The sequence below is a fragment of the Poromitra crassiceps genome (genome assembly GCF_964638095.1).
Source record: "Poromitra crassiceps genome assembly, chromosome: 20".
NCBI classification, from domain to species: Eukaryota; Metazoa; Chordata; class Actinopteri; order Beryciformes; family Melamphaidae; genus Poromitra; species Poromitra crassiceps.
Genome location: NC_139637.1, coordinates 4559072 through 4584913, shown reverse-complemented (window position 1 = coordinate 4584913; position 25842 = coordinate 4559072). Strand labels below are relative to the sequence as shown.

Below are 25842 nucleotides of genomic sequence, written 5' to 3'. Positions count from 1 at the left end.
TGCTCAGTAGCGGCTGCTGCTTTGTTTTCGTTTTCGTTGCCCTTGCGATGGTTGAGGGCTGACCTGACAGTTGGAGAAACGGGTACCAAACACTGGACAAAGTTGACCGTTTACGGGTAAAACATGTCTGTGAAACACGCCATTAGCCGGGGGATTGAGCTGGGGCGCTCGGTCTTTCAGCTGGGTCTTCTCAAACCGGTCGGCCGAGTCGCAGCAAAGCTCCGAGCTGACCGTCTCCGTGTCGGCCAACCGGGCCGCACCGTTCAGCCTCAGGCTTTCCTGCCGTCTCGGTACCGGTATTACCGCACCTCTCTGAGGGGCTTCGCTGCTCAGCTACAGTCCGCCGGTTTCAGTAGGAGGTTTGGGACCGGGTCTCCACGAAACAGGGCCGTGTTTTTGGCTTTTGGTCTCGGCGTGGGACTCATCGAACAACAGCTGGAGGATGACAGGAGGAGTGCAGCGACATGCCAGGAGATCCAGGTAAGGATAGCACTAACATGTCTGCTTTTCTGCTCTCATTTCTTAACACACACACTACATGTCTATGTGTGTGTGTGTGTGTATCGGTGTGTATATGTGTGTGCGTATATATACTGTAGGCTATAATGTATATACCCAACATAAATGGGAGCTCGGGCTCTGTCCCACTGTGACATCATCAGTGATGTCATAAATCCCACTGTGACATCATCAGTGATGTCAAATCCTACTGTGACATCATCCGTGATGTCATAAATCCCACTGTGACATCGTCAGTGATGTCATCAATCCCACGGATGACATCATCAGTGATGTCATAAATCTGACATCATCAGTGATGCTGGTCTCATTGGCCACACAGCAGCCGAGTTGCCGAGCGAGCAGAGATTCCTAGTATATATAAAGGGTGTATGTGGACTGTTTAAATTTTTGTCCCACTGATGATCTCACAATGTCTATGATGTCATCAGTGACATTATTGACCTTAATCATCTTATGACATCACTAATGTCAGGCATTGTGACATCATCCGTGATGTCATAGGCATTGTGATTTCATCAATGATGCGAAGTTGAGCGTTTAATTTGTGCCAATAGTGCAGGCGAGGCCACGCTGCGGGCGAGGCCGCACTGCGGCCGCGCTGCAGGCGAGCTGCGTTTTGTTTCTCTGCAATTTTTGTCCCACATTGGATGATGTCATCAGTGACTGCAGTGTGCGGAGAGCCTGCGCAGCGGGTGAGCCTAGGGTTTCGTCCAATACCCTAGTGTGTATGTATGTATGTGTATATATATATATATATATATATATATATATATATTCTCCACCCACAGGCTGTATTCAAGAAGAAGAAGTTCCAGAGCCCGCTCAAGCCCTTCACCTCTGGATACAAGCTGGAGGATTATTCTATTGGGAAACAGATTGGGAAAGGCTCCAATGCAGCTGTGTATGAGGCTGCGGCTCCGTTTGCCCGACCCCAAGAGAACGACAACAAGCGCCCCCTGGTGGAACTGAGAGACGATGAAGACGAAGGGGAGACGGCTCATTCTGTGAGATGCTGCTCACTAAGAAACTTCCCTCTGGCTCTCAAGATGATGTGGAACTTTGGGGTGAGTATTCTGTCATATTTGGATATTCCTCCACAAAGATTTTGCTTCATAAGGATGTCCCCGCTGTTTTAGCCAATCTGGGCAAATAGATGATAATAGACGTCACATGAAGATAGTATTGTTGATGCCTTTGACCCTGTGTTCGTTTGCAGGCAGGGTCATCAAGCGAGGCGATACTGACATCCATGTCGCAGGAGCTGGTGCCTGCTGGGCCACTCGCCTTGAAGCAGGAAAAAGAGCAAATGACTCTGGATGGGTGAGTTAAATGTGTTTAATCGTGAGGGGAGAAAGGCCTATTTTCACTGTTTAGTTCTGCAGTGCTGGACCGAGTAACACGAATAATAGCTGTGTGACCTCTCTTCTCCTCGCAGACACTTTGGAGTCCTGCTGCCCAAGAGAGTGTCAGCGCACCCCAACGTGATCAGAGTGTACCGAGCGTTCACAGCCGACGTTCCGTTGCTGCCAGGTGCCCACGAAGAGTATCCAGATGTTCTGCCGGCCAGGCTGAACCCCGCCGGGCTGGGCAACAACCGCACCCTTTTCCTCATCATGAAGAAGTAAGAACTGCCATCATTCGCTCTTTTGGTCAGATCTAAATCACAATATCAATCAAATTGCTTTGATAAATATATCCAACTTCTGCTTATGCGGGGTGTGTCGAAACTAAAAGCATTCCAGTTCGCTTTTTTAAAGTGATCCTCGCAGGTCATTCCCTAACCCTAACCCTGTGCCGTAGCTATCCCTGCACGCTGCGTCAGTACCTGGAGGCGTCCACGCCGGGCCGACGGCAGGGCTCCCTGATGCTGCTGCAGCTGCTGGAGGCGGTGGACCATCTGTGCAGACACGGCGTCGCTCACCGGGATCTCAAGTCGGACAACGTGCTGGTGGAGTTCGACTCGGGTCAGAGAATTGACTAAATGTAGCGTGTGTTCAGTCAGTGAAAGAACAGCCTAAAAACAAAAAAAACAAGCCAAACAGAAAGGATTGTGATATTACTTTGAGATATGGTTTCCATCGATTTCTGCGTTAAATCTTTTACCCGATGTCCACATTGTCCAGGCGGTTGCCCTCGTTTGGTGATCACTGACTTTGGCTGCTGTCTGTCCCAGAGCGACTCCACTCTCCAGCTGCCCTTCAACAGCGTGTGGGTCAGCAGAGGAGGGAATGCCTACCTGATGGCACCGGAGGTAGGAAGAAGCAGCAGACATTTGTACGGTCTAAAAATGTTTTCTGCAAGCTAGTGTAGATAAGGGGAAAAATATATAATAAAAAAACAAGAGAAATCTAGAAAGATTGCTCACTAAGTGGATACCACAAGGAACAAATTTGAGTTACAAAGGTGACCATGCTTTATGGGAATTTTGTCTTAAAAGAGAACTCCCCAAAAAACAATGCAGATTTATTTTGCACATACTATCACACATGTAAAAAAAATTGTTTGACAGTTATTGACAGTTGATTTGAGTAAAGTTGTGGACCAGTGATGTCATTTGTGCACAACCGACATCACTGGTCGACAACTTTACTCAAATCAACTCTCAATAACTGTCAAACTAAATGAACGCCTGCAAAACGGTTTCGTTTTCAGATATGTGTGAGATTATGTGCAAAATAATTGTACATAATTATTTCGGTGGAGTGCCCCTTTTTAATCATTTAAATGGTTTGGCTTAAACTTCGGGCTTGTGACTATGTGGGCCCAACCCACACACACACACACACACACAGAAGTTTGAAGTTGTTGAAAGTGAATTGGAAGTTAAAGTGCTTTGACACTTGTGGAGAAACGTGCAATAACCAAGGAAAGCGAATGAAAATGAACTGAAATATTGTCTCCCTATAGCTTTACGGTACAGCTCCGGCATTTCTCCTGATCGTCTCATTGTCTCTCTGAAGGTGGCCACTGCGGCTCCAGGGCGTGGTGTGCTCATTGATTACAGCAAGGCGGACGCCTGGGCCGTGGGGGCCATCGCCTACGAGATCTTCGGACAGCGGAACCCATTCGATCGAGCGCTGGGCCTGGAGAGCAGGAGCTATCAGGAGAAGCAGCTTCCTCCTCCGCCTTCCGCCGCTCCAGCTGACGTGCAGCTGGTGATCCGATTGCTCCTCAGGAGGAATCCAGACAAGGTGAGCAGGAATGAAGGTTGGTCTGGTTGGACAGGGTGTCGGCAGGTCCTGATCTAAGCCTTAAAGGGAGAGTTTGGATTTTTTTGACGTGGGGTTGTATTTGGTACTTATCGATAGTCAGTGGCCTACCCACTGTAGAATGCACCCAGCGCGCTCCCACATTGGGGCAGCGGAGAGCAGCGCTGACAGGGAAGTAGAGCTGTGTGCTTCTGTGAACGGGGTCACGAGTAAAAACGTAATTTAGCCACCTAAAAGAAGGCCCACCTAAACAAATCAATGTCAGTGTACATGTACACTATATTTTGACAATTTTCAGTGCCTTACTTTGTCCTCAAACAGCCCTTTTATTTGGCACTGCATTTTCTCTCAACCGTGGAACTACCGTATTCCTACGCATAAGCAGTGCACTGTGCCGCTTTCTGAATTATGCCGCAGACCAGCTGCTCTGAATAAATCTGAACTATCCCTTTAAAATGACTTAAATCATGTTCATAAACTCAACACTGGCTTGAAAGGTCTTGAATGCAGTTAAATCATTTTTGCAAGGCTTAAGCTTAATTTATACTTATTATAAAGTGTCGCTCAGCACATGGTCGCAGACGAAAAAGAAAGTGTCGCTCATGGTGTTGCATTTATACTTCAGAGGACGTTCGCCTCGGTTCAACGGTCACGTGACACTCGAACGCTATAAGCAGCTGCAGAGGGAATGAAATGCACAGTGAAACCACCTCGGAGGCAAGATGTAACGTACTTGGCTGCAGCCGCATATAAACAGCACACAACTCACCTCCTCTCTCTCTGGACAATTGGTCACGACGTTCTTTGTGATTTTCACGAAGTCATAGCCTACATCAAGGAGAGACTGATCAAAAATAGCGGGGACACGTTCATTAATTTCAATCGAGTGAAAACCAAAACAAGGAAATCAAGCGCGTGCCGCCTATATAGCCAATCAGACTTGCGCGGTACTGTGACGTAGTCAGCGACACTAGACATTTCACCAGGTAGCAGACACTGCTCGCCGACACTTGAAAGTGTCGACTCAAGTCCTCATTTCTGACGGCGACCGTTTCAAAAGTGTCAGCAGACGAAGCATAAATTGGGCTTTAGAAATGTTGTGGTTTCTTGGTGCGTTGTTTTTCTGGTGAGAAGTGAATCCACTTCTGCAGAACTACATGCTTTATTTTCACATTTATTTCCAAATTGATTATTCTAACTTTCAATTCAATTCTAAATTGATGAATCTTCAAGACACCCTGATGGATAAAAAAACGAGCGCATTTTGCAGTTTATTTTGTCTATATAACAATTAGAGGATACACACTGGATACTCTTGCCTGGCCTACATTATAAATAAATGGGCTCTGACAGTAAAATCAAATCTATGATACTAAACCCCTCACTACTCGCACGCATATCTCCTTGTGTCTGCAGCGTCCCAGCGCCCGTGTGGCTGCCAACATGCTGCATCTCAGCCTGTGGGGACGGAGAGCCCTGGCCAATCAGGACGGCGCCGGCTTGAAGAAGCTAGCCGATTGGCTGCTGTGTCAGTCGGCCGCGGTCCTGCTGACGGGCTGTGGCGTGGAGGCGGAGCTTCAGAGGGGCTTCCTGGTGAACGTGGAGCTGGAGGAGCTGCGCACCGCCATGGGCTTCCTCCTGTACGGGCGAGAGCAGCGTCAGCGCTGCATCCTGTCTGCATAGGTCCACTTCCTGTCTGCATAGGTCCACTCTCATCCTGTCTGCATAGGTCCACTTCCTGTCTGCATAGGTCCACTCTCATCCTGTCTGCATAGGTCCACTCTCATCCTGTCTGCATAGGTCCACTTCCTGTCTGCATAGGTCCACTCTCATCCTGTCTGCATAGGTCCACTATCATCCTGTCTGCATAGGTCCACTCTCATCCTGTCTGCATAGGTCCACTCTCATCCTGTCTGCATAGGTCCACTTCCTGTCTGCATAGGTCCACTCTCATCCTGTCTGCATAGGTCCACTATCATCCTGTCTGCATAGGTCCACTCTCATCCTGTCTGCATAGGTCCACTTCCTGTCTGCATAGGTCCACTCTCATCCTGTCTGCATAGGTCCACTATCATCCTGTCTGCATAGGTCCACTCTCATCCTGTCTGCATAGGTCCACTTCCTGTCTGCATAGGTCCACTCTCACCTGTCTGCATAGGTCCACTTCCTGTCTGCATAGGTCCACTCTCATCCTGTCTGCATAGGTCCACTCTCACCTGTCTGCATAGGTCCACTCTCATCCTGTCTGCATAGGTCCACTTCCTGTCTGCATAGGTCCACTCTCATCCTCTCAAAGGAAGACCTCAGAAACCTTGTTGTAGATCGATGGCAGGGGGCTAGAGGTTAAAATCCTTATCTTGTTGAATAAAACCACTAGATTTGTAGTGGTTATAGTCTGAGCATTTACATCTAATAATGACTAGGTGAGCAAATAGGAAAATTCCACTCTCAGATACTTACTATTTAACTTCATGTTATATTATATCAATCATCAAATATCAATCAATCTGTGACTACTTCAGTCAGTGATTTCTAACATTCTCCAGAATGTGTTTCGACAAGTTTCTGGCTTTGTGGCCCCGAGTACGTGTACAGATGTCGACAGCATCTGCAAGAGAGTTTTTCTAGTTGAGGAAAAAGTGAAAGTCACAGCCGTTACTCAAACAGCACGTCTTGTGTGGCTGCTTTGGATTCTGGTCGAATTATTCAAGATATGTATTGTCACTCCGTTGCACATGAGGCTACTGTTGATGTAGAAATTGGTATCTCTGTCTCTTCTGCAACGGATTTCTCCCTGTATGATTGAGGACTGTTGGTGCCAAACGGCGAGTCTTGATTCTGAGGATCTTGACACCAAAACCGAGAGATGTTTTTTAACAGGCCGTTGAAGCATTTTGGGGTGAAGTTTTCCTTTTAAAAGCTTTTGAATGTTGATGCACTTTCTATGGTATGGCTAGACAATACCCCCTTTTTCCCTTTGTGCTTCACTGACCAAAACAGGTCTGTGTGTAGGAGGCTTAGAAGATATGGATTTTTGAAGGCCGATACAGATACTGATGTTTTGGATGTAATATATGGGTCTGACTCTACTGTGTAGGGCCACATACAGTAGAGGTTGTGTGTATCTACAGGTCACAGAGATAGTCTTTGTAGACGCTAAGAATATTCATCACCAGACAACGCACAGACATAATGAGCTACTATGGTTGTCTATTCAAAGGGGGAAAACCCATTCGGTCAGTTACACACATGTTCTGCACACAGCGTAATGCAGACGCAACAAAGACCTGCATGTCACTATGTCACGATCAAGAGGACCCAGGAAGGAGCAGCGTGGATCATGGAGGTTATAGACCGACCTCAAGGGATTTTGTTTTTGTTTTTCTTGGTATGGTTTTCAGCACTTTATCTCAAATTTGCACTTGTTCAGTGCCGTCCTGATGGCGTAGTAGTGTTTTGTTTATTCCCATCTTGTCTGTACCCCTCCGTTATTATTTAGCCATGCGTACTCTGACACTAGATCTCTATCCTGTTGTAAAAACAATAAAATCATGCTTCATGAAATATTAGTTAATTCTCAGAATGGTGAACAATATGCAATACAGAGTGTATACCTTGTTTTAATACTAAAGGTGGTGAGGAATATTTTGCATATGAGGAGTGTTTTTACTGCTGTGTTTACAAATAAAATATTAACTATGAAGAAAAAATGCTCAGTTATTGTAGTTAATATGTAGTTAGGCCTATATACCGTAGTTAATATATAAAGTCAGTTAGGTTGGTTCCTCTTGTCCTCTTTTGCACCCACTGGCCACCTTGTAACAATGCATTGTGTAATAACACTAAGATAACATGACAAAATGTAATACATTTTCACTTCAATATATAATAACCAATTTATTGCATATTGGGTTCAAATGGTCTACTACAACATGCAGCAGATTATTACAAACTGCGGGTGTTATAATGAAGTGAAAATATATTACATTTTGTCTGTTACCATGGTGGTTATTACATAATCATGGGTTGTCACACACACACACACACACACACACACACACCCCTCCCACCTGCCCAGTGAAAAGTGATACATGGAGCCATGCTGCCTTCAAGTGCTCCCGAAAATGCCAGAATTCCATGTTCTACTCATGCAGGATCCAACAAAATAGTTTCTGGTATTGGACCCTTTTCAATGGGCAATTTTGTGTCGAAAAGTCAGGGTAAACAGGTGCAAGCAAAATACTAAGTTTCCACGATTGGAAGTTGGCAACCCTCTTTTGCTTGCACCTGTGCACCCTGCCTTTTCGACACAAAATGACCCCGGTGAAAAGGGTCTATTGGTCATTTTCACTCACAGCCCAATTGATGAGATGTGGCCTTTATGGCGCAGACATGTCAGTAATTTATGGTAAAGTGCATAAAGAGACAACTTTTGGCATCAATTAGGATAATGTTAACATTGTCTACTGTCTTGCTGTCGCAACAACACAAAGTAGCTAATAGGCTACTTGAATTCCACAATAATACAACGGCCACAAACAAAACGTATGTTGTTATTAGCCTATCCCTGATTATATCTACGACCCGTGAAGCCAGCATTGCGAGCTTCCGAGGAGACACTGAAGGCAGCATCCAATCTGTTGATTAGTTTCAGCTGAAGTCCATGCCATAAAGTGAGTTCATGTACAGTGACAGACAGTCGTAACAGAACTAACAAGAAGTAAGGCTATGCTGTCAGTTTGGAGAAACCTGACCGTACGTCGCAATGTTACTCCGGGAGCTGCGCGGTCATATTGTGGGAGAAGAACTGCAGAGATCTTCGCTCTACGCTCAAGGCAAACTGTGCCTCTGTGCAGCCGCAGCAGCGACTTTGACAGACGGGCTCCATGCAGCATAAAGCCCAGCAGAAAGTGCTCTGGGAAGCCATACAATGTTCCGCCCAGCGCTGAATTTGTTGCGAGGGTTTCAGGGATCGCCACCATGGCCAAATTACCTTACCAAGAGACAGCGGACGGACTTGATGCTGCGTTTATTGGAGTCCCAATTGATACTGGAACCTCCAACCGACCCGGAGCAAGGTGGTGTATTCCTCTGAACTCTGCTGGGATGGTTGAAGGGAAATGGGCCCTTTTCACAGCAACCGTTTTGGAAGCAGGAAGTAAAGCAGATATAAGTAACCAATTGACGCTATAATGAGGGCCCTGACACTGGAACACCAACATTTAATGGATAGCATCATTCCCACCTGCGTTACCACCTCAAAACCGTTGCTGTGAAAAGGGTCAATGACTGTAACCCGACGCTGCCAGATGGATGTAAATTCGTTCACATTTGTTTCTCATTGTGCATTTGTGGAACAATGCCGCCCCCATCTGGTGGAGTCAGGCTACAATTACTGGTCATTGCTCTCAATTTTGAAATGATCTCTGCACATCTGTGGCACTTCCTGGTATTTTAACTTAACTCGTTTGTTATTGTCATATTTGTAGCCTATAGACTTTCCTTCTAAAATGTACCGGATTATTTGTCTGTGAGGGTGGGTGTAGTCAATCCAAAATATAGCCTAAATTCAAATGTCAATTTAGTTTGTAATTAACATTCATTCTGTTATTTCTTACATTGTTGGGATAGGTCATCAAGAGTTGTGACTTTTGAAGAACACCTTTTTGCTAAACTGATTGAATTGAAAGTGCATAAAGCCCATGCAACATGTTGCATAATAAGCAATAGGACTATCAAGTCAGTGGAATTGTTAGAATGGCCGACAATAAGCTTCTTAAGTTCACCCAACCACTGCAGCGATGCACCTGGATGATCTACTCCCTCCTTCCACCTCACACAGGTTTGGGCCCCGGCAGATCAGAACCGAGTCTGCCCTGTTGAGGTCTTACAACAGCGGCACCAGGGCGGCACCGTACGAGTCCCTCATGGTGGCTGATATTGGGGACGTCAACGTCAACGTGTACGACCTGAAGGACACCTGCAAACGGATCAGAGAGGCCTACCGCAAGATCCTGGCCACCGGCTGCATCCCTCTGACTATGGGTGAGAACGACTAGACGGGGAAGAGCTTCTATGCCAGTTGAATGGTGCATGGTGGTAAACGGGAGCAACAGCTTTTAAACATCAGGATGGCTCAGTATTTGTTTTTATAACATTAAATGTTAATTTTTATATTTCTGTGCCGTTATTAGCCATTCAAATAGTCTCATAAAAGGCATTGCACAGTAGATCCAAGTTCAGGATTTAGGACTGTTTGATGTCCACAGGTGGCGATCACACAATTGCATACCCAATCCTGCAAGCTGTTGCTGAGAAGTAAGTTCACTTTAATAATAATAATAATAATAAGGGCTGCTTTCCCACACATGGAGCTAGTCAAATAAGATTCCATGCCTGTTGGTGTGAAACAATATACGCATATCACCATTTAATATTTAATGTAATAACTTTATGATCCATATCATCAAGACATGGCCCAGTGGGTCTGGTCCATGTGGACGCCCATGCCGACACGAGCGATGTGGTCCTGGGGGAGAAGATCGGCCACGGGACTCCTTTCAGACGCTGTGTGGAGGAGGGACTGCTGGACTGCCAGAGGGTGGTCCAGATCGGCCTGCGTGGCACAGGCTACAGCGCAGACTCGTATGAGTGGAGCCGGGCCCAGGTAACTGTCCCGCAAGCGTTTGTTCTAAAACTAGATGAAACACAAATCATGATCGGCTTTGAACAAAGTGTCCCATATTTGCTGATGTGCTGCAGGGCTTCCGTGTGGTCCAAGTGGAAGAGTGTTGGTTCAAATCCCTCGCCCCTCTGATGGCCGAGGTCAGGACTCAGATGGGCAGTGGGCCAGTCTACCTTAGCTTTGACATCGATGCTCTGGACCCAGGCTTCGCCCCAGGAACAGGCACACCGGAGATAGCAGGGCTTACACCCATACAGGTAATAGACTTGGTGCACCGGACTGCATTTTAAGATACTAGTGTTAGAAATGCGTTGTTACTTTGCATATTGTGCTAAGATGCATGTCTTAGGTGACAGAATTCAGTATTATTGTATTGTTGTTTTTGATTGGGACTAGGGCGTGGAGATCATCCGGGGATGTCGCGGCCTAAACCTTGTTGGCTGTGATCTAGTGGAGGTTTCGCCACCCTATGACACTACAGGTACTCGGCACACTGCGTTTCCTATCAAATACAAAACTTTAATCATCATTATTTATACTAATCTTCTTTTTCCCCTCAACAGGAAACACAGCACTGACTGGTGCCAACCTGCTCTTTGAAATGATGTGCGTCCTCCCAAAAACTAAATATTGCTGATCTGTGGAGACACAGGACACATGTTGATATGATGCAATACAAAAATGAATGAATTCTAAATGGACTGTATGTGGAGTAGAGGATACATTCTGTAAAATTACAATCGTATGTGTTAATTATTAAACATAAAGCATTTTATTAGAACCAGCAAGAGGATATATGCACAGTTGGAGACCTACTGAAACATCTTGCCAGTAGGAGACATCTTTTCTTTCACTGTAAACTTGTAAAAGAAACTCAATGTAAACCACAAACCATAAGCACAGTATTATGATCGATCCGTGTAAAACAGTAAGTCATCTTTCAAATGACAGAATACAGGTCCTATAGATAATGTGACTTATGTACAATATTTACATTTCACAGTACTGTATTGACAAAAGAATATTGACAATATGATCATGTTGACCAGACAAACCAATACATTTATGAACCAAGCACACTTGTTTTACTTGAATGTCATCGTCTTGAATAAATGACATAACAATAAGAGGGCATTGTTCTACATATCAGTCAATCGTAGCCAAACATCCAGAACAGGAAATGGGACGGCCCACATAACTACTTGTTTGCTACATCAAGCTACCGGCTAAATGAGTTTGTTACATAGACCAACGCTACTATAGAATTCTTGTTTGTAACAAAACATATCATTTCTATATACTTTGTATCTTTTTCATGAGCAAGGAAGAACATAAACCCGTTGAGCTCAAGGCTAAAAGGCATTGTCATGACAGCAGTAGGTTATATTGCACAAGCATGTAGCGTTAGCATTCAGGAAGTCGTTAACTAATCAAAGAAAAATGCGTTTAGACTCGTTAAAAAAAAACGGGTAAAGAAAGCTATAGTGCTAGAGACATGCATCTCTATTCACAGTATTCACCAATCAAGACTAAAAGTGGTTACAAGAATATCCTGCCGACATCAGTGTGTGACTGAGGAGACTACAGGTCAGTGTGTGTGTGTGTGTGACTGAGGAGACTACAGGTCAGTGTGTGTGTGTGTGACTGAGGAGACTACAGGTCAGTGTGTGAGTGTGACTGAGGAGACTACAGGTCAGTGTGTGTGTGTGACTGAGGAGACTATAGGTCAGTGTGTGACTGATGAGACTACAGGTCAGTGTGTGTGTGACTGAGGAGACTACAGGTCAGTGTGTGACTGAGGAGACTACAGGTCAGTGTGTGACTGAGGAGACTACAGGTCAGTGTGTGACTGAGGAGACTACAGGTCAGTGTGTGTGTGTGACTGAGGAGACTACAGGTCAGTGTGTGTGTGTGACTGAGGAGACTACAGGTCAGTGTGTGACTGAGGAGACTACAGGTCAGTGTGTGACTGAGGAGACTACAGGTCAGTGTGTGTGTGTGTGTGACTGAGGAGACTACAGGTCAGTGTGTGTGTGTGTGACTGAGGAGACTACAGGTCAGTGTGTGTGTGTGACTGAGGAGACTACAGGTCAGTGTGTGTGTGTGACTGAGGAGACTACATGTCAGTGTGTGTGTGACTGAGGAGACTACAGGTCAGTGTGTGTGTGTGACTGAGGAGACTACAGGTCAGTGTGTGTGTGTGTGTGTGACTGATGAGACTACAGGTCACTGTGTGTGTGTGACTGAGGAGACTACAGGTCAGAGTGTGACTGAGGAGACTACAGGTCAGTGTGTGTGTGTGACTGAGGAGACTACAGGTCACTGTGTGTGTGTGACTGAGGAGACTACAGGTCAGAGTGTGACTGAGGAGACTACAGGTCAGTGTGTGACTGAGGAGACTACAGGTCAGTGTGTGTGTGTGACTGAGGAGACTACAGGTCAGTGTGTGACTGAGGAGACTACAGGTCAGTGTGTGTGTGTGACTGAGGAGACTACAGGTCAGTGTGTGTGTGTGTGTGACTGAGGAGACTACAGGTCAGTGTGTGACTGAGGAGACTACAGGTCAGTGTGTGACTGAGGAGACTACAGGTCAGTGTGTGACTGAGGAGACTACAGGTCAGTGTGTGACTGAGGAGACTACAGGTCAGTGTGTGAGTGAGGAGACTACAGGTCAGTGTGTGAGTGTGACTGAGGAGACTACAGGTCAGTGTGTGAGTGTGACTGAGGAGACTACAGGTCAGTGTGTGTGTGTGTGACTGAGGAGACTACAGGTCAGTGTGTGACTGAGGAGACTACAGGTCAGTGTGTGACTGAGGAGACTACAGGTCAGTGTGTGTGTGTGTGTGTGTGTGACTGAGGAGACTACAGGTCAGTGTGTGACTGAGGAGACTACAGGTCAGTGTGTGACTGAGGAGACTACAGGTCAGCGTGACTGAGGAGACCTGACTACAGGTCAGTGTGTGACTGAGGAGACTACAGGTCAGTGTGTGAGTGTGACTGAGGAGACTACAGGTCAGTGTGTGACTGAGGAGACTACAGGTCAGTGTGTGTGTGTGACTGAGGAGACTACAGGTCAGTGTGTGTGTGTGACTGAGGAGACTACAGGTCAGTGTGTGACTGAGGAGACTACAGGTCAGTGTGTGAGTGTGACTGCGGAGACCTGACTACAGGTCTGTGTGACTGAGGAGACTACAGGTCAGTGTGACTGAGGAGACTACAGGTCAGCGTGACTGAGGAGACCTGACTACAGGTCAGTGTGTGTGTGTGACTGAGGAGACTACAGGTCAGTGTGACTGAGGAGACTACAGGTCTGTGTGACTGAGGAGACTACAGGTCTGTGTGACTGAGGAGACTACAGGTCAGTGTGTGACTGAGGAGACTACAGGTCTGTGTGACTGAGGAGACTACAGGTCAGTGTGTGTGTGTGACTGAGGAGACTACAGGTCAGTGTGTGACAGAGGGGACTACAGGTCTGTGTGACTGAGGAGACTACAGGTCAGTGTGTGTGTGTGACTGAGGAGACTACAGGTCAGTGTGTGACTGAGGAGACTACAGGTCTGTGTGACTGAGGAGACTACAGGTCAGTGTGTGACTGAGGAGACTACAGGTCTGTGTGACTGAGGAGACTACAGGTCAGTGTGTGACTGAGGAGACTACAGGTCAGTGTGTGTGTGACTGAGGAGACTACAGGTCAGTGTGTGACTGAGGAGACTACAGGTCAGTGTGTGTGTGTGTGACTGAGGAGACTACAGGTCAGTGTGTGACTGAGGAGACTACAGGTCAGTGTGTGACTGAGGAGACTACAGGTCAGTGTGTGACTGAGGAGACTACAGGTCAGTGTGTGTGTGTGTGACTGAGGAGACTACAGGTCAGTGTGTGACAGAGGGGACTACAGGTGGCCACAGTGATTTGTTTTGTAGAAGCTAAATCTAAAGGCGGTAGCAGCAGCATTTTGTCTGAATAAATATGAACTGCGGCTGGGAATGAACAGCATGCGGGGAGAGGAACGGTCCCACAGTAGTTGCACCGAATATAGTATCGACCCGAAGCCCAGCATGTAATATGGACCCAGCTTTCAAGCCCGTCTGTAACTAACATGTCTCCAGTGCAAAACAGAAACAAGGCAGCTCCAGCCTCACTTCAGCAGAACATGAGGTGAACCGTGTTCAGCGTGGCTGGCGGCACACGGACGGTCCTATTTGCTGGCGGTGATCTTGTCCAGGCCCGGCCAGGCAGGGAGGTAGTAGCGAGGCAACGTGCCCTCCATCAGCCTCTCCATCCACACCCCCAGGCGGTCCAGTTTGTGGTGGATCTGCAGTGTGGACGTGGAGCGGGACCGGTTGGATCGGCGCGGAGGCGGGTGCTCGTCGCGGGAGCCCGACCTGGCCCTGCACGCCGACGTGGTCGACTCGTCCTCGGACGACTTGCTGTCCAGGTCCTCGCCGGTGTAGACGGGCTTGAAAAGACAGAGGTACTTCTTGTGGCCGTTGAGGGCCAGCACGTAGCCGGTGTAGTCCGTCTTGTGGTTGCTGCCGTCGTCGTCGTCCGCGTCGATCTGCATGGCGTCCTGCGCGTACTCCAGCAGCGCGTTCATCCACTCGCTGTGCTTGTCCATGTTCAGGAAGGAGAAGTGTAGCGTCAGGCTCCTGGGAGACAAAAGAACGAATGTGATCCAGGATCTAGGAACATGATCGTTTGATAGGCTCACTGTTTTTGAATGTGATCCAGGATCTAGAAACATGATCGTTTGATAGGCTCACTGTTTTTGAATGTGATCCAGGATCTAGGAACATGATCGTTTGATAGGCTCACTGTTTTTGAAGCCATTAGCATCGCTTGTTTTTCTTTAAAGGGACAATGCCGCTGCCTTTTGGGAGCATCTCTGTTAAAGTGATGTACAGGATGTTGAGGTGGGAGGTATCACTCCAAAGGGAAAGCAGTGGCATATCAGTTACGGACAGAAAGGCAGTTTTCTTTCATGGGAAGGGCGGATGGGCGGGATCATTGTTTAAAAAGAAAAGTTTCATTGGTCTGAATTTTTATGCTGCTCCTGATACACAATGAAGTCATCCCTAAAGTCTTTCTGTTTTCAGGAGAAAAACAAAATGCAAGAAAACTCTATACAGAATCTACATTGTATTTGTAACATTTCAACAGCTTATTAATTGATATTCAACAATTCAACTGTTTAACCGTTAAACAGTTTAACTTGACCAGATGATCCGTAGAGAATGTGACAGTTCATGAACATAATATGACACTTAAGTGCAGGTGAGTGGAATGGGAAGTGAACAGAATCCGTTTGTTGAATCTCAAATAATAAGCTGTTAAAAAACATCTACAGACAAACTGTTGACTGTTCAACTCGTTTGCTCTTACAAATACCCTGTAGACTCTCTGTAGGTGGACTATCCAAATCAAGTGTTACACATTTCTTCTTATCAGAAATTGTGCATGATGTGATATAAATGTGTGAATAGGCAAAAAGCATGACTTGAAGTGTAATCGTGTATGTCAGAGGTTTTCAAAGTGGGAGGTGGGCCTCCCCAGGGGGGCTCCAAGTATTTTCAGGGGAGGCTCAGTGAATGGAATTGAAAAAAAACAAAAAACACACACACACCACATTAGTTATTAACACGTTCACTGCCAACGACGTATTACTCCGTCAAAAAAAATCCAACGGTTCACTGCCAATGACGTATTACTCCGTCAAATTTTTTTTTTTTTTTTTTTTGACCGTGGGATGTGCATCTAACCCTTTTACATCTCTTATATAATTATTGGAACCACCGAACGTTTACAACCCATTCCACCGACCCACTAAGTGGCGACAGTGCTCTCCTGACTAGAGGAAGGCAAGCATTTTCATGAGAATGGCTTCCTCGAAGCCATTCTCATGAAAATGGATTGGATAAAACGCTTTCGTTTTCGCGCTGATTGCTGGCGGTGCGGGATTGCAAATTTGCATAATAGATTACGGGTGGAACACACTTTGAAACACGCAGCATAAATATGACCAGAATCGCAAAAGCTTCATCAAAGCTCTCAACCAAAACTCCAAGAAACGAGCAAGTCCATCCAGACTTCCTCAAAGAGCGGCCGCGCAGACAGGCACAGCAGCAGCAAAGCAGTGAGACTGGTGACAAGCTTGTGACACGGCCGCTGCAGCCAAGAAGAACGCCCACGGAGGGAGGAGTTGGAAGCAGAGGGGGGTTTCCTGCTGTTATGGAGGAAATTACTGTTCAAAACTATTGTTTAGATGTCTGACGTCTTACTGATGCCAAAAATGAATGGTTAAAGTGACTGTTCTATCGAATTTCACAAAAAGCCGTTTATCTCTGAATAATTTTTCAGACGCTGAAACCATGCTGTATTCAACTGCTAATGCTTACATAACTACTAACTCTACAAACTAACTCTTTTAGACAGAGAAAGCACACATTCTATTAGTTCTTTTGAGATATTGTGTGTTCACAAAATCTTAGCAGAAAAGAATCCTCGGGTCTTGAAAGATGAGCCAGAATCCTCAAAAAAACCCTCTGGCAGAACCTACCTACAGTAAAAAAAAACGGCTGGCAGTGAATGTGTTAAAAGGAGATCACATAGAATAGCATAAATGTGTGTGATTTGGTTAAAGAGACAGTTCAGAGATACAGTAGTTTGGGGGAAATTTACAGTTTTGCCCACTTTCCCAGAGTCCGAAAGAAAGAAATGCCTTCAGACTGACCTTTCTATGTATTTGCTGTAGTCTGAAGTATCTCAAACAACAATATCAGGCTATCTTTGCTCAGTTGTTGAGTGTCTATGGGATCAAATAGCAATCATGATCCCATAGGCATCCAGGAATTGAGCAGGGGGGATGCCTTTTTCCAAGCTTTGTCTGAGGGGAGGCCCACAGTCTCAGACTTTGAAAAACCCCTGGTGGATGTCCTACAGTAGTGCGTGTTGTTCCACACGAGCTAAAGCGACGGCTGAGCTCACCCGGTGAAGGAGTAGACCTCTTTGGCGAACTTGCTGAGGAGGATGTTCTTGGAGACGTCGGTGAGGACCAGCACTACGTTCATGTGGCCTGGCCTCAGCTTCACCAGGTTGCTGGTGTAGGTGATGTCCGTCAGCTCCGTCACCTCCACAAAGTTCTTCTTAGGAGGCCGACTAAGAAGAAGCACAGAGCAAGTAAAAACACGGTATGCTACGCTAGCCTAAACAGTCAATCCTACAGCTGATAGAGCAGGTAATGTGTGAATTAGAAACGCAGGCTTGCCTCGACGTGCCGCTGGTCCCCGGTGAGCCATTCTCTGCTTTTGTTAGATCCTTTGCCTTGGGTTTCGTGTGCTTATCTTCACTGGAGTCACTGAGAGACACAAAGAGATAGCAAAGCTGTTTCTGCTGGGTGAACGTTTCCCCCGAGGCCGTGCGCTGGAGCAGAGTGAAATTAATAATGCCTTGTTTTCTCTTGCTCGTTTTTAGCTTTCGTCGTGCTTTTTGGTCTTACCCTGACCCCAGGAAAATGAGCTGTTGCCATGGTTACAGTTTTTGGTGGTTTAACTAGACAAGTGAGGCGCAAAAAAAGAAATATATTTTTTTTAATTCTTCCCCGGTAAATAAGCTCACCTGAAGGCCTGGATGACCACGGTTCCAAACAAGATGAACAAGGCAGAGAAGATTAGAGACAGAAGAGGCATCATCTCTCGCCTGCAAAAAAAAACAATAAAATAAATAAATCACAATGAGCAAAAAGGCTCATTAACATCACAGACTGACTGAACACTACAGGCTTGCTTGCAAATTCTTTGAACTAATTAAAAACGGTTTTAGCTCGATTTTCAACACCAGGGAGCAGCAAAAACCACCTGAGAAAAACTCATAATGGGCCATTTTCATTCCAATTTCCTTTTCTTTTTTCTCCCCAATTGTGCTTGGCCAATTCCCCCTGCTGCCCCGGTCGTTGCTCCACCCCCTCTGCCGATCTGGGGAGAGTTGTAGACTAGCACATGCTTCCTCCGACACATTTGCAGTCACCAGCCTCTTCTTTTCACCTGACAGCAAGGAGTTTCACCGGAATGACGTAGTGCCTGAGAGGACCACGCTGTCCCCCCCCCCCCCCCCCCCCCCCCCCAAAAACAGATGCCCCGACCAACCAGAGGAGGTGCTAGTGCAGCGACCAGGACTCATCCCCCACCGGCTTCCCACCCACAGACACGGACAATTGTGTCTATAAGAACGTCTGACCAAGCCTGGAAGTACCGCTACCGGGAGTTGAACCAGGGTCCCGGTGGTGGTAGGCGAGTGCTTTTACCTCCCTAGACACCCCCTCATCTCAATTTTCATGGTGCAACTTAATTGGTTAAAATATGTAATTTTGCTGATCCACTCTACAAGTTACAGTATAATTATGCCAGAAGTTAAAGAAAATAAATACTAGCTTAGACTTACCAGTTATTATGCAGAATATCATCAATGACTTCAGAGAGGTAATCATAAGATGCATAGATCCACCGGATTAAAAACATCTGTAAAGTAAGAATATCACATAGTATCTCGTCTAATCAGCCCCATTTGAAACTGAATGGTTCAACTGGCAGAACCCTTCCTGGGTCAACTAGCAGAACCATTCCTGGGTCAACTAACAGAACCCTTCCTGGGTCAACTAACAGAACCCTTCCTGGTTCAACTAGCAGAACCCTTCCTGGGTCAACTAACAGAACCCTTCCTGGTTCAACTAGCAGAACCCTTCCTGGGTCAGATATTTCACACAACAAGAACCTACAGAGGCAAACTCGTTGTTGAGCTCGGGCAGCATTGCATCATGGTTGAGGATGGACGGGTCTTTCTGGAGCCGCTCCAGCTCCTCCTGGAGCCGCTGCTTGTCTTCCTCACTGCCGTTCCACGCCGTCACCGGCTTGTACAAGACCTTCCCCGCAGAGCTACGCCTCTCCAGGATCACAACCTGCACACGCACACACACACACACACACACACACACACACACACACACACACACACACACACACACGCACATTAAGGGTTGCCAATTCTTGGCCTTTAAACCAGGACAGGGAGGACAAGAAGAGCAATTTTCCAGCAAATATATTTGTTCTTTTTGACTTAAAGCAGGACTAAACCCCCCAGATTTCTTGCAAAACGGCACTCCACTCGATTCAAAATCCCCGTAGGCAAGATGGCCGCCCACACTCAGCTCCTTAGCTGGCAGAATTCCTCCCCCATAAAGTAACATATCTTGGCCACTAAGTATGTAACATACAAAATAAAACAACGTAATATCGTAATTTTATGTAGAATGCAGAGGACATGTAACTGTTTAGTTAAACTTGCATTCCAGGAATATTGTGCTCTAAAGATAACGTTAGTGGCTCGAGACTGTTTCGTCCGGAAACCCACACGCTTTGCGCCAGCGTAACCTATGTGGGATTCGAAATAACGCATCCGAGATAGAAAACGTTATGAATATAGCCACGTTATAAACAACAAACTAATGCTGGTGATCTGTATGGAAACAGTGTTACTCAAAATGGTTAAAAGTTATATCAATTTGGTCATTCAGTGGCATTTTGCTGCCATATAACATAACTAACTAGTGGCTAATATTAGCCACAGTAGGCATTACCCAGGGATGCATTGGTCTTAAAGGGCTCGCCCCGCGTGAACTACAGTAATAATCAATGGGGAAAAAAAACTATTTTTCACATGAGTGGGGCGCGTGCTAACCCCACCGTGACGTCATGATGTACCAAATATCCCATTCATTTGAGGGCACAAAAAAAAGCAGTGTTCAACCCATAGAGGGAACTTATGCTGCTGAAAATGATACAAATGGTACAATAGTAACAGTTTGGTCTCAAATGTGGAAATTTTGACCAGAATTCTTCACACACCACCCCCAAAGTCATATTGGTTAAAAGCTGAAAAAAAGTGTTTTGGGGTTTAGTCCTGCTTTAAATGTTTTTCATTATACCTTTTTGTAATGAAATGTAATTCGATTATTTTGTACTCTTCACTTCATCTCAAAGTTAATTCCTAGCAGCTTTTACATAACTAAAAATATTGTGCATTTCGCATACTCATTTCTAGCGTGCCTCTCACGTACGCAGCAAATTCTTACAGTAGTTAGATTATATACGTATATAGACTCAGCATAGAAGCAGCAAACATGGTGGATTATTGGAAAATAATATCAATATTCTAGAGTAAGTGGCAGTGTTATCTGTCGTGCTATAGCTGTGTGTACCTGTGGGGGCAGTGGCACGCTCTCCTTGTTCTGGATGAGGATATCACACAGTGGCTGCTGGAGCCTTTCGTAGACGTAGGCAAACCTCACCACCTCCTTGGTGTTGGTGGAGGCGAAAGAGAGGAACGCCTTGTTCCCAGACGAGAAGGTCTCTTCTTCACCTGTGATCAGCAGGACACAGTATCTGAAGGGGGGACATGTATTACATCGAGTTAGTCAATACTCGCTATAGAACTGTTAAGACCTCAAATATACATCTTAAATACAACATGAGAACACAATCATGGCTTTAATTCAGTCTAGTCATTTGTACTATTACTGATATTGTATATTTCCTATGTAATGTATGTGTTTTCTGTCACTTTGCTTTTTCTTTGAATTACATCAACCTGCCAAGGGACTCCAGATGGAAACTAGCCTTCGAACTATAATCTGTCATATTTACATGTACTGACTGTAGTAATACTCATTAATATGCACTGTCCCTTTCTCAAATAAATAAATAAATACATAAATAAATTTTGATACATATAGATATAGATTTGAAGGATACTGGCAGATCTCTTACTTTCTGCGTCGATGGAACTGTTTGACGGGACAGAGCTCGTCAAAGAGCTTCTGATTGACCAGTCGTGGCACGAGGAGGAACTTGTTGTTCAACATGAACTCCTCGATAATCTGCTTCTTCATTCCTCTGGCCTGCAGGGAACAGCGGAGTGGCTCGCGTAAGAGAAACACATGGCACGGGTGTGGTCTGACACACTGTCACTGACTGACCGCATGCAAATCCAACAAACACAACTAATCCAGCGTTCAGGTGCCATTGAATAATTAAACCAAACCCGGTGGAGAGGAAAGAGGTCAGGAGATCGCCTTTCTCTCCTAGAGTTCCTCGGTGCTGCGAGGGAGAAGTACCTGTATGATATCAGCTGGCTTGTCTATGTTCTCTTTGAAGACCAGCATGGTGGGAGCGTAGGTGTTGATGTTGAACTGCTTCAGCAGGTTGGCGGTCTCTGAAAGCCCTTGGTCCACATAGCCAAACTGCAGGTAGTCCTTGTAGGCAAAGGCTGTAAGCTGTGGAGAGGGAGCCATAAATAATGTGGTTAACGGCGACTTCATCACATTGCGGCAAAAACCTCAAAAGGAAAAAGTCGACCAAATAAATGTTATTATGATGACCAAATAAATGTTATTATTATTACCAAATAAAGTTATTATTATTATTACCAAATAAAGTTATTATACCTTGAACAGTAGAGGAACTACAGGCACTTGATCGAACAGAAGCACGTGCGGCTTGTTGTGCTCGTGCCAGCTGTTCAGGAACTGCAGGTCATTCTTGTCTGTGACCTGAACCAATCAATTATTATTATGAATACATAATACACAGATCCACTTGTAAATAAATCAATTAACCTACATTTCACATACAAAGCATGGCTCTCGTCTTCCTTTCTGTAAAGCACTTCACAATTCTGAAAAGCGCTATAATATAAGCCAACGTGTTTTAGCACGACTGTAAGTACAGTATTATCAGAGGGAGATGTTTACCTTCTCGACCAGTCTCTGAGGAAGCAGGTCCTCCACAAACTGCTTCAGGTGCTCCTTTGCCACCGAGTAATGGAAAAAGGTCACCCTGCCGTTCAGCACCCCGAGTATTGACGGGGTGCGGTGAGCACCAAGGTGATTGGCTAGCCGTCTCTCATAGCCAACATCCACCACACCTATCCCCACACCTGTGGTGATAGGACACACCCACCCGCACACAGACACACACCTTTAAATCATATTCCGTATATGATTTCAGACCACATCCCCACATCACACCCGCTATGAGATTTCAAAACAAGAATGTGAAATAAGATAATATAGGAGAGGGCTACGACGCTCTGGATCAAAGTTAAAAAAACTTAAAAAAGAAGGTGCTCTTTGCAACTCAAAAGGGGAAAGTCCATATAAAATTTGAAAAAAAAAGTCCAAGACAACTCTTCTTATGATTAAAAAGCCTTTATTCTATCATGGCTAGTTCAAATTCGAACACTCCAATTGTCCCTGATGAAAGTCGAAACATGTTGGGAGTGTTTGAATGTTGAACTAACCATGATACAATAAAGGCTTTTTAATCAGAAGAAGAGTTGCCTTGGACTTTTTTTCCCCAAATTTTTATAGGAATGTGAAATAGTTTGGGATGATTTGTAGTTGATGGTTTCAGTCCACACACCTAGTGCCTCCATCTCCTGCACCACCTCCTTCCAGACCGGCTCGATGTGGATGCAGCTGAAGCACCAGTCCGAGGTGATCTTGATCAGGTACGGCCTCTTGTAGCTGTCGGGCACCACGTCGTTCACATACTGGTTAAAGTGCAGCGTGTACTTGCTGTCGGCGAAGTCCCTGTTGTTCTTGCTGTTGAAGGGGAAGCTGAAGAAGGACTCCTCGAAGTAAAAGTTGTCATGGCGATGGCTGTAGTGGCCGCCGCCGTACGGCTGCGTGTCGTCAGTCTGTCCGTAACGGTCATAATTGGCCCGTTTCTCTTCATTGGATAAGATCTAGAGGTTGGGGTAGAAGTTAGAACCCACAGTTGATACCAGCAGAGCACACATTTCTGATACTATCAGCTGCGCTGTATGCCAGCATACTGCTGAGCATTATGTTTGAAACATAACTCAAAGGAAACAGCTAACCTCATAAGATTTGGTGATCTTGATGAACATATCTTCTGCATCTGGGTTTTTGTTTTTGTCTGGATGCCTAGAGAAGATGAAGGCCATTAGTTTAATCATTGCTCTCATTCTCTTTACTGTGGCCTCCATTAGCCAATAGCCATTAGGTTACTGCATGGCTTGTCGGTGTGGTTTATAGTCCCTTACCATTCTTTCGCAAGGCGCTTGTAAACCTTCTTGATCTCAGCTTGGCTGGCACTCCTGGTCACGCCTAGGATTTTGTACGGGTCTGCCTCAGGCCCAGCATGGGCTGGTCCTACCAGCAGCACTGAGAGGACCACCACTACAGCCAGTGGCAGAGACATCCTTGACCCAGCCATATAGCTACCTACAGGACATGATTAGATTAAAAAAAAAGTCATTATCAAGTTACTGTGGGCTAAATCTGATGTCCTACAATAATGACAACCGTTTTAACGTTATATCTGCTCGTAAAGAGAACTAGTAACTGGATTATTATTAGCTAGAAGGATGCAACTGCAACAAGGTAAATATGGTGAAATAATTAGCATGCTAGTAGCTAACTAACATGTTAGCCAATGTAGCAACAACAGAAATACAATATGATAACGACGTTATTGCTAAGACGTCACGACCATGTGGCTTGTTAAGATTATTTCTCAGCAACCTCGGGGGGGGGGGGGGGGGGGGGACGTTGACGTTTAGCTATTTATTTCATTAGTTGTCTTTCCACCTTGCGAGCCGTCTCAAGGCCAAAGACCTATCAAATGCAGTCAGTTACCTCGAGCAGATGCGTTCAGCCGGTCCTATGCCACATATTTGACTGTATGGTTCCTCAGTTTGTCGTCTGTCAACGCTGATCTGCAGACACGGCGGGTTGCACAGGGTGTGTTTATAAGCAGCATCCTACGGCTCCTCCAGAGTCGGGTAGCTTGACAACCTGCGGAGGAGGAAGAGAGGAGAAGAGAGGAGAGGAGAGGAGAGGAGAGGGGGGAGGTGCCGACAGGAACCTTGGGAGTTTGAGTATTTCATCACGCTTCATGCTTCCCGGGTGTGCTGGATTTGTTGTTCACTGTGCCGCCGTTTTCGTGTGACTGCAATGTTGTGGCCCCGTGCAAGCGGTGCTCCGTCATAACAATATCAAACACACCCTGGATGTTCTGCCTGTACGCTACCAGTCGACCAATCAGAGCAAAGAGTGATGTAAACAAGGAAATGGCGAATGCAACCTCAAACTGAACCAACCATGGATGTATTACCATGTATACCCTAGCCTAGTGTCCTCTAGAGAGAGGGTAATAATTTAATATTGAACAAAACAATCAGGAATAGCAAGTCAACATACTGTACTGTATATGACACATAGAAGTGGTACACATCATCTGAAAGCTGGGAAAGTGAAGATTAATTTGAGATGCAGCTCAGCACTCTGTCAAGTTTTTCTAGTCATAAATCTGTAATAAACATTGTGTTTTAGGCATCTATTCAAATGGTGAAAGTGTAGAGTGTATAAGGGCTTAGATTAGAACATTATGATGGAACTTATAGCCTATGATGACCATCCCCATGTTCAATTATGTCTCTAAGTTTTTGATTTGATACCATTTGTTACCAAGATTTTGTGCCTTATCTCACCATTTTTTTACTCTAAAATGGATAAAAATGGTCAGAAATCCCACCAAAATCCCACATTATGACAGCAAGACCTTGAGGAACCCCATAGAAAAACCCATGCTGTGATTTGGTATCAAAAACATTTGACATTTGGAGATTTCTGTAAGATTAGCATTTTTCTGCATTTGGTGGCGAACACTTCTGTTCTGGAAATGGCTTAGAAACCCCCTTATTGTCAATATAGGTAGGAAAGCCATAGAGCCCCTATAATCTGAGTTTTCGAGATACCCCTACCCGAGGTAGAACAAATGAAAACAATGATTTTTCTTATCTTTAGGGTCTCCCATTAATGAAATTGATTCTTGTCAAATTTTATTTTTGGGGAAAAAATGTTTTTTTGGTTGTTCTTTAGAACTACCCCAATCCCTCAAAAAGAGCCAAATATAGGCCAGTCCGAATAGGGGAAAGGTGACAAAAAAGCCAATAACTTGAGAATGCTCACTCTTTTCCTCATCAGATTTGCTGAGGTATGAACCAGGTGGCTGCCCTACATCACCAAATAGTCAGAAAATGATTTACCTAAAAACCCAGGGGTCAAATGGCAGAACACCCAGACGTGTGGTTCCCTAGTTGGACAAACTGTTGTCTGTCAGTGAGGTAGGATGCAAACCAGGAAAGTGCAACACCAGTGATTTCAATGTTCACCAGGTGCTCCAGAAGTGGTGGGAGATGGTATCGAAAGCAGCGGAGAGGTCAAGGAGAGGATGGTGAGGAGTCCAGAGTCAGCTGCATGGAGGAGGTTGTTAGTGATTTTTACCAGGGCTGTTTCAGTGCTGTGATTAGGGCAGAAACCATATTGAAATGGTTCCTGGAGGTTGTTTGAGT

At 45.5% G+C, this 25842-nt stretch overlaps 3 protein-coding genes across 6 annotated transcripts; 2 read left to right on the top strand and 1 right to left on the bottom strand.

Moving 5' to 3' along the window:
• The first annotated feature begins 56 nt into the window (after positions 1 to 56).
• pink1 (PTEN induced kinase 1) lies at positions 57 to 7428 on the top strand. Of its 4 annotated transcripts, none has more exons than XR_014553609.1 (9): positions 57 to 480; positions 1311 to 1586; positions 1739 to 1842; positions 1958 to 2143; positions 2323 to 2486; positions 2646 to 2773; positions 3483 to 3713; positions 5148 to 5481; positions 5866 to 7428. XR_014553609.1 is itself a non-coding variant. In XM_083657235.1 (8 exons), exons 1-8 carry the CDS (start codon positions 124 to 126, stop codon positions 5412 to 5414), a joined length of 1713 nt encoding a protein of 570 aa, XP_083513361.1. In that variant the 5' UTR covers positions 57 to 123; the 3' UTR covers positions 5415 to 7428. The 4 variants fall into 4 exon arrangements, 1 of the variants encoding a protein (XP_083513361.1); XR_014553610.1 differs by having other exon boundaries at positions 5148 to 5865; positions 5911 to 7428; XR_014553611.1 differs by having other exon boundaries at positions 5148 to 5900; positions 6064 to 7428.
• A 990-nt stretch (positions 7429 to 8418) lies between these two features.
• Positions 8419 to 11958, top strand: agmat (agmatinase (putative)). Its single transcript, XM_083656721.1, has 7 exons — positions 8419 to 8809; positions 9574 to 9776; positions 10001 to 10049; positions 10203 to 10398; positions 10494 to 10673; positions 10813 to 10897; positions 10980 to 11958. The coding sequence occupies exons 1-7, from the start codon at positions 8460 to 8462 to the stop codon at positions 11051 to 11053; spliced, it is 1137 nt and encodes a 378-aa protein (XP_083512847.1). The 5' UTR covers positions 8419 to 8459; the 3' UTR covers positions 11054 to 11958.
• Positions 11959 to 14277: 2319 nt separating this feature from the next.
• Positions 14278 to 24210, bottom strand: dnajc16 (DnaJ (Hsp40) homolog, subfamily C, member 16). The gene is made up of 15 exons (XM_083656355.1): positions 24125 to 24210; positions 23530 to 23710; positions 23344 to 23410; positions 22884 to 23208; positions 22214 to 22398; positions 21908 to 22012; positions 21578 to 21736; positions 21231 to 21361; positions 20663 to 20846; positions 19184 to 19363; positions 18850 to 18926; positions 18028 to 18108; positions 17678 to 17767; positions 17398 to 17568; positions 14278 to 15062 (listed from the first exon to the last, which is right to left on the bottom strand). Exons 2-15 carry the CDS (start codon positions 23700 to 23702, stop codon positions 14612 to 14614), a joined length of 2379 nt encoding a protein of 792 aa, XP_083512481.1. The 5' UTR covers positions 23703 to 23710; positions 24125 to 24210; the 3' UTR covers positions 14278 to 14611.
• Between the last annotated feature and the right edge of the window lie 1632 nt (positions 24211 to 25842).

Coding starts and splice junctions, on each gene's coding strand:
- pink1 (XM_083657235.1), top strand. CDS start 124: ATGTCTGTGAAACACGCCATTAGCCGGGGGATTGAGCTGGGGCGCTCG. Junction 481..1,310: donor CGACATGCCAGGAGATCCAG/GTAAGGATAGCA, acceptor CTCCACCCACAG/GCTGTATTCAAGAAGAAGAA. Junction 1,843..1,957: donor GAGCAAATGACTCTGGATGG/GTGAGTTAAATG, acceptor TTCTCCTCGCAG/ACACTTTGGAGTCCTGCTGC.
- agmat (XM_083656721.1), top strand. CDS start 8,460: ATGCTGTCAGTTTGGAGAAACCTGACCGTACGTCGCAATGTTACTCCG. Junction 9,777..10,000: donor CTGCATCCCTCTGACTATGG/GTGAGAACGACT, acceptor TGATGTCCACAG/GTGGCGATCACACAATTGCA. Junction 10,674..10,812: donor CAGGGCTTACACCCATACAG/GTAATAGACTTG, acceptor GATTGGGACTAG/GGCGTGGAGATCATCCGGGG.
- dnajc16 (XM_083656355.1), bottom strand. CDS start 23,702: ATGGCTGGGTCAAGGATGTCTCTGCCACTGGCTGTAGTGGTGGTCCTC. Junction 20,847..21,230: donor CAGTTCCATCGACGCAGAAA/GTAAGAGATCTG, acceptor TCCCCCCTTCAG/ATACTGTGTCCTGCTGATCA. Junction 18,109..18,849: donor GATATTCTGCATAATAACTG/GTAAGTCTAAGC, acceptor TTTTTTTTGCAG/GCGAGAGATGATGCCTCTTC.